The sequence below is a fragment of the Orycteropus afer genome, unplaced genomic scaffold (assembly GCF_000298275.1).
Source record: "Orycteropus afer afer isolate SDZICR_OR568_19922 unplaced genomic scaffold, OryAfe1.0 scaffold00327, whole genome shotgun sequence".
NCBI classification, from domain to species: Eukaryota; Metazoa; Chordata; class Mammalia; order Tubulidentata; family Orycteropodidae; genus Orycteropus; species Orycteropus afer.
In genome coordinates this window covers 2,713,264-2,721,276 of record NW_006921914.1, presented here as the reverse complement: position 1 = coordinate 2,721,276, position 8,013 = coordinate 2,713,264, and the positions used below count along the sequence as shown (strand labels likewise).

Here is an 8,013-nt window from a genome sequence, read left to right as displayed (position 1 = left end):
ATCAGGGATATATTTTGGGTCTGTATCCTGGTCCCTTGTTTCTCCTGCTTTATCTTGCTTCTTTGTGTAGACTGTGATGCTCTGTTGTCTCCAAGGCATTGTGACATTTTTGTGTTTATATTTAATTGGTGATTGTATGTTGGAGTGACTTGCCCACGATTTTTGTTTTCTTTGTTTTGTTTGTATGTTATCTATGTAAGCAGGGTACTGTGCTGTGCTCCTCTATTCACTAGTTGACAGCATTTATACACTCACCAGCTGTCTCCTTTCCTGTTGTCAGCCTCTCATATGTCCCTGCCAACCTTGGCAAACAGAGCCTATTCTTAGGTGCCTGGAACCCAAATGAGAATGCTATCACTTTAAAATCCAAAATGGTTGCCACTTGTAAAGATTCAAAATGGCTGCACCCTTGGTAACTTTAAATATCCAAAATGGCCACCACTTATAAACATTCAAAATGGCTGCACCCTTGGTCACTTTAAATATACAAAATGGCTGCTGTGTGTACACAATCAAAATGCTTGTGCCCTCTGGACAACGGAAAATCAACAGCTCAGGTTGTCTCCCTCCTTGCTGTTCCCCTTCCCAGCCATAGGCCACCAGTGCAGTCATCTCTGCAGACCTTGGTGACCAGGGCTGATCTTTAGGTCAATTCTCAGGTCCCAACACCACTTGGAAATATTCGGGCTGTTGGTCCTGTCAGAGTAGCTGACAGTCTGCAACTCCGACCGTCTCTGTACTCACTGTTTTCGTTCAGGTTTTTCCACTAGTTGGTGCTTAATCCACTTCTGCATAGTTCCTCAAAGCTCAGGGCTCCAGGATTGTCTTCTATATCTCTGTCAATTGGTTTTTCTTTTCTTTGTTGAAGAGGGTCTGTGTCACTTGTTTGTCTAGTCCTCCATCTTACTGGAAGTCCCATAATCTCCAATCTTGATCCCTTTCTGAGTGGTTGGCATTGGTAGCCAGGTACCATCTAGTTCTTCTGGTCTTGGGGTTGGCTCTCACACTTTCTTTAGAGAATTATTAAGTAGTCTCCACCCATAGAAAGTACCATATATATTGTATAGGATTTTTCAAAAACAGATAAACAAAGCAATGCTTCCAATGAGATGTGAAAAATAGCTTTTTTTTCCCCTGTACTATAGAACATTGCTTTATGTTAAGTGTTATTTATAACAGGATTTGAGCAATGTGCCCTCTTATTTGGCTACTATAGGGCTGACCACTGTAGGGTTTGGAGAGGGAATTTGTCAGAGATAAGTCTTTGCTTGACTCCTGATTTTATGGTCTAGACAGGAGGAGCTCTGTGTCCAGAAGGAAACTGTAAAGGAATTTTTCACCACAGGGCCAGGAGCAGTCTATGATTTGACATCACTTTTCTTCCAGGAAAGGTAAACTGGGGACAGTCAAACAGCAAGTAGGAGGCTGAGGATTTTTGTAGTCTGGGTTTGTAGATTGCCAATACAGGCCTGCTAATAGTGGAGGATCTGGGCGACTCAGTAGTCCTGGCCCTCATACATCAGCCAGGTCTGGGAAGGCAGACCAGAATGGAGATGAGAGAGTATCTGCATGTATCTTCATCCCTAAGAGGGGCACTCCTACAGAGCTTTCAGGACCATAGCAGGGAGACTTTGTTTCCTAGGTGAGATGCTGGAATGCCTCCCCAACAACCAACCACTAGAGGTACTAGTGAGCTGATCTGTCCCAAAGATACTTTCTTTTATTCTTTTCCAGCATCATGATCCCTTGCAGCCATCAGCAATCGCCCTGAAAGTCCTATTTGGGGCACCTCACATATTTGAAGATCTGCTGGACTTGAAGACCCACATCTCTCCAGATGCCTTTTTCCAGGTTAATACTGCTGGTGTAGAGATGCTGTATTGGACTGTGGGGTAGCTGAGTGAAGTAAACTCTAACACAATCCTCCTTGACATCTGTTGTGGAATTTGCAAGTGGCAGCCCACAGCTAAGTGTATATACTGCTTAGCTCCCAAACACTGTCCACATAATACAGAGGGCTCTTGCAGCTTAATGGGGGAGGTGGTGATGGTGGTGCAGGCATAACCCCATTAGATTATGCATAAAATACCCTACTCTTATTCTCTCTTACTTCCCCAGGTGTGATTGGCCTCTCTCTGGCTCAGCATAACTCCTAGGTCCTCGGGATTGAGTTAGTGGAGCAGCTGGTAGTGGATGCCAGGTGGACTGCATCCTTCAATGGCACACAGCTCACAGTCTGAGATGTACTTGTTCCTTGCTACAGAGAGGGTTGTGTGGGAGAGGGTATCTACTGTATCTTCTACCTGTAGTGAGGAAAGGAGAAGATTCTAGAGTGGTCAGATTTAGGTCCTGATGGTTTTCTGAAAAAGGTCCTAATGACTTTCTTTTTTTTTTTTTCCTCCATTTTTTCTTATATTAATATGTTATTGTGTTTAAGGTGAGCATTTACACAGCAAATTAGGTTCCCATTGGATAATTTCTACACAGATTATTCAGTGATAGTGGCTACTGTTTTCACATTGTGCCATTATTCTCATTCATTCCATTGTGGTTGTACCATTTCTAGTACTCTAGTTTCCCTGCCCACTTACCTTTTCATCTTCTCTTTAGAGTAAATTTTGACCATTTGATTTCCTACAGATGATTTTTCAAAGGAACACTTTACTCACGTGTGATATTCTTTATTTTTATGAGCTAATTTGTTACTTAGCTAAAAGATGACCTCAAGGAATAAGGATAATTTCAGCCTAATGACTTTCTGTAATCTTTTTTTTTTTTTTTAATCAAAAAACAGAGACAGAGGAAAGGAACAAGACTAGCTGATAGGAAGAGAAGTTGGTAAAACTTTGAACAGTACAGAAGAGCCTTCTTGACATTAGACTCGTGAAGCAACATAGCATGCTACAATAGGTTTCAAGCTATTTTTAGCAGCAGAACTTTTTCCTCAGGCAAATCTTTTGCCAAACTACAATATAGAAAACAGATCCTTTTGTCCCCTCTACTCCACCTCCAGACAGCTCCTGAGGCATTGTGTGAAAACCTCTGATAGAGCAGAAAGAGCACTTGAGTAAAAGTCAAGGTTCTGTTCTTGGCATAGGTTCTGACGTACCTTGTAAGTCTCTCAGCTGTGAAGTAATATTGTGTAGTCTATCAAACACAAAGACTAACTGAGATATTCCAAAGAAAAATGCTTTGGAAAAAAAAAATGAGACAGGTCTTAAAGCATTTCTTTTGTTGTTGTTCAGAATTATGCTCCATCCAAAGAGAAAATGGCATAGCCTTAGTTCTTGTACATTTCTATAAGGCTGGAGATTTTCCTCCCACTACTGGGCTTGAGTTATGTCATGTGGCCCTCTTTCCTGCAAGCATTACCAACTGTGAATTCTATACTGGTTGAACAGAGAAGATTTTGCCACAGTTACTAAAGTCAAAGGAAGATGGGCAATTAATTGTTGTGGTGAATCCAGCTGGGGCTGGACTGTGAAAGGATAAATAACTTCTCTACTACAGAGCTAGTTGGGTGTTCTCCTTGATCTCTACTAGTATTTGACCCCTTATTCCCACACCATGCTAAGGGTGTTCCCAATGGGCTGACCCTTAAATCTTCTTCTCCTCTATTCATGACTAACCCTAAGTGTTGGTCATTTGGGAGTTCATCCTGACCAGGACCTTGATAATTTTATTACATCAACAACAATGTATTTCTTCCTTTAGATTACCAAGTGGTTAGAGCCATTTGAAATTGCAGGGCCATCCACACACTAATATTTGCTTCCCACAAGCTCCATGGTAAAATCACAAAAAACTTCATTGAATGAGTCTTGATTTCTTATTTTAATTTACTTATTTTTTTCTGGTTACCAAAGTAATCTGTACGCATTGTGCAGAATTTAAAAAATGCAGAAATATGTAAAGAAACAAAAAATGTATGGTGGTGTATTCCCTAAGGCATTTGACTGCTAACCAGAAGGCTGGCGGTTCAAACCCACCAGTCACTCCTTGGAAAGAAGACCGGGCAATCTATTTCCATACAGATACCACCTCGGAAACCCAAGGGGAGGGGTCGCAATGAGGCAGAATCGATTTGACGGCAGTGAGTTGGGTTTGGGAGGTTTTTTTAATACCACCACCAAAAGTCAATTACTGGGCCAATATTAGGGTGAGATGAGTAAGGCGCTGACTTTTGGGTGCAAAATTTAAGAGGGTGCCAAAAATCTCAGTAATCAAGATAAAAATTTTAATGCAGTATTTTCAAAAAATCAAAATTAATCCCAAAATATCCATGATGAAGAAAATAGGAAAATTTTTAATAAAGACAGGCTCTACCCCTGTACTTGCCAAACTTTGTCTCACTTGCCTCACTCTAATCCCTGATCTGGTTCCAATAAAATTTTATTTACAAAAAAAAGTGGCTAGTCCATGGGCTATATGGTTTGCCAAGTTGGTTTTCTGAAATACTGCATCAAAATATTATTTGCCTTGGTCACTGAGCTTTTTGACATCCCCTTAAATTTTACGTCTAAGGAGAATGTCTCTTGCGTCAATCTAGTCCAGGACTTGGTCAATGTGACGTAGTAAATTACATGATATGGCTTTTCTAGCCATAGTATTTGTAACTCCTACTTTGACGTGAGTAACTGAGTAACTGCTTGTTAAAGTCATCCACCTGGAGCAACAGAAAGCAATCTTCTGGGAAGTTTGCTCTCTCTCAGGTGTATAGAATTCTGATGTTGGAATTGGTTGGTTTTGGCCACTCAGCCAGGCTCAAAAGGAGCTCTTCTAAGGGCAGAAGGAGTCTCTCTGACTGCCAGCTGAGAAAGATGTGCTGCTGAGAGAAATACGCTGCTGAGAGACATGAAAGAGACATGCTGCTGGGAGAGAGACATGAGAGACTGGCATTGCTGAGAGAGAGACATGCTATTGAGAGAGACTGAGAGAGACTGTTTGCTAGGAGATGGCCAGCTGAGAGACGGGCTGCTGAGAGAGAAGGCTGGCAAAGAGAGACTGAGCACATTTCTGAACTTGAATTGTAGTTGTTGCTTCTCTGTGGCCATTGCAGCGAATTATTGAACCCAACAGAGATGGTGGGTGCTGCGGGAGTAATGGTTGGTGTCAAGGTTAGAGGGCTGGAGGGTGATGGCATGTCTGGCCTCATAGGAGCAGGCATTGGGCTGCTGCTGGTGATTCTGCCCTCCTCTTGTGTAGTTAGAGGAGGTCAGAAGATGCCACCTCCTTGCCCCTTTAGCAGTCAATGATCTTGATTTTTGAAAAGCTTTCTTCAAAAGGAGCTTCAAAAGGTGGTGCAGTGCCTAAGGCATTTGACTGCTAACCACAAGGCTGGTGGTTCAAACTCACCAGCTGCTCTGTGGAAGGAACATGGGGCAATCTACTTAGGTAAATATACACTGCCTCAGAAACCCAAGGGGGATTGCTACAAGTCAGAATTGACTTGATGGAAGTGGGTTTGGTATGAGTTTTGGGGTTCCTTTTGTAATCTCTCTCTTTATAAAATAAATAATACAGTTTCTTTATAACATTCAAACAATACATATAGGTATAAAGTGAAGATGATGTATTTGGATAAAACCAGTGAGAATTAAAAAGAAATGAATTGAGCTTTTAAGTCCATGAGTTAGAAAAATAATAGTAACCTAAGGGAAACTGAAGGAAGAAATCAATAGTAACAAAAAAATAATCCAGCATTTAATGGATTACTAAACAACATCAATAAAAAAGAACCCTGTGGACTTGACAAATAAACATATGTTATTGGAAGAACAAAATAAACTACATAAATAAATCTAATCAAAAGTAAAAAGGGGCAAACTGAAAAAAAATCCAAACAAATGTAGTTTAATGAGCAAAAGAATATAACCACAGATAGGAAAGAATTAAAAAAAAAAATTACAGTGAAACCTGTGAGAGCTAAGACTACATTGTTTTTCTGGCAAGTTTTCCACCTCTGACAGGGTACAGTCTTACCCTTTTTCTGTCCCTCATTTCAGTGGAAAATACTTCAGTTTTTCTTCTCTGACAGATGTCTGCCTTACATAGGTTCTGCCTTTTGCAGGTTTTAATATATAGGAAAGTAATTTTTGTAACTGCAACTATGTTTGAAAACTTAGATGAAATGAGATTTTCTAGGAAAAAAGTAAATGGCTAATATTAATTCCAGAAGATAGAGTAAACCTAAACAGACAAGTAATCATGGAAAAAATTGAGAAACTTGTCAAAGAGCTTCCCCCTCCCACCAAAAAAAGAAAAAAAAAAGCATCAAGCCAACATGTTTTTACAGTCACATTTCTTTGGCTATTCTTTTTTAATTTTTATTGTGATTTGGGTGAAAGTTTACAGAGCAAATTGATTTTCCATGCAGTAGTTCATATACATTTTGTTTCATGACATTGACTCCAATTCCCCACAATGTAACAGCTCTCTTCTCATTTCTTCCTTATAGTTACCTCTTCCATGTGTCCTTCTTTCTTTCCTTGGCTATTCTTGCACATTCACTCTTCCACCTGTAAATTTTACTTATTTTTCCTACTGATGGACATTTAGGATATTTCGTCTTTTGATGTTACAGTGTAGCTGTATATGTGTGTGTGATTTCATGTGTATTAGTATACTTGTAGGATAAAGCCTCATAAATGGAATTACTGGATTAATGGGTATATATGCATGTGTGATTTTACTCTGTATTGCCAAATTTCCCTCCATACGGATGGTACCAATTTACATTCTCACCAGTAATTTTTCAGAATGCATGTTTCCCCATAGTATTGCCAGTAGAGTGTGTTATCAAACTTTTTGAACTTTTGCCAATCTGCAATGTAAAAATATGGTTTCTCAAGGTACTTTTAATTTGCATTTCTATTATTATGAGAGATGACTCGACAGCACATAACAACACACAACATTATTATGAGACAGATTGAGCATCCACTCATGGCTTGTTTATGATATTCCTTTTCATATCCTCTGCTTTTCCTGTTTGGCTGCTGGCTTTTTTCTTAACAATTTCCAGGAGCTCACTATATAATAAGGAGAAAAGTCTTTGTGACATAAACTGCAAAATTTTTTCCAGTTTGTATTTTGTCTCCTATCTTAGCGTATGGTGCTTTTTATCATGCAAAAGTTATTAATATTTTTTGAACAGTTTAATTAAGATATAATTCATATAACATGTGACTCATCTGTTTAAAGTATACAGGTCTGTTTTTTAGTGTATTCAGAGGGTTGTGCATTTATCACTGTAATTAATTTTAGAACATTTTCATTAGCCCAATAATATACCTAGTACCCCTTAATCATCACCTCCAAGCCCCACTCTAGTCCTAGGCAACCACTAATCTACATTCTGTCTCTGGGGATTTGCCTATTCTAGGTAGCTTATATGTTGTTGTTGTTAGGTGTTGTCTAGTTGGCTGTAACCCTATGTACAACAAAACAAAATACTGCCTGGTCCTGTGCCAGCCTCACAATCCTTGCTATACTTGAGCCCATCGTTGTAGCCACTGTATCAGTCCATCTTGTTGAGGGCCTTCCCCTTTATCGCTGACACTCCACTTTACCAAGTATGATATCCTTCTCCAAGGAATGGTCCCATCTGACAGCATGACCAAAGTAGATGAGATGAAGTCTGGCCATTCTCGCTTCCAAGGAGCATTCTGGCTGTACTTCCTTCAGAACAGATTTGTTCCTTCTTCTGGCAGTCCATTATACTTTCAGTATTCTTTGAATACCACAATTCAAAAGCATTAACTCTTCTTTGGTCTTCCTTATACACTGTTCAGCTTTCACATGCATATGACGCTATTGAAAATATGATGGCTTGGGTTAGATGTACCTTAGTCTTCCAAGAGACATCTTTGCTCTTCTGCACTTTAAAGAGGTCTTTTGCAGCAGATTTACCCAATGCAATATGTTGTCTGATTTCTCGACTGATGCTTCTATTGGTGTTGATTGTGGAACCAAGTAATATGAAATCTTTGACAACTTCAATTGTTTCTCCAT

The 8,013-nt window shown here is 39.7% G+C and overlaps 1 protein-coding gene across 1 annotated transcript in view; it reads left to right on the top strand.

The window, feature by feature from the left end:
• TRMT2B (tRNA methyltransferase 2 homolog B) overlaps positions 1–8,013 on the top strand; it is a 72,976-nt gene that overhangs the window by 30,490 nt on the left and 34,473 nt on the right. The window contains 6 exon segments of the mRNA XM_042782454.1: positions 1,297–1,391; positions 1,735–1,766; positions 1,769–1,945; positions 2,116–2,227; positions 3,367–3,482; positions 3,715–3,814. Of these exon segments, the coding sequence (XP_042638388.1) occupies positions 1,297–1,391; positions 1,735–1,766; positions 1,769–1,945; positions 2,116–2,227; positions 3,367–3,482; positions 3,715–3,814 (632 nt within the window).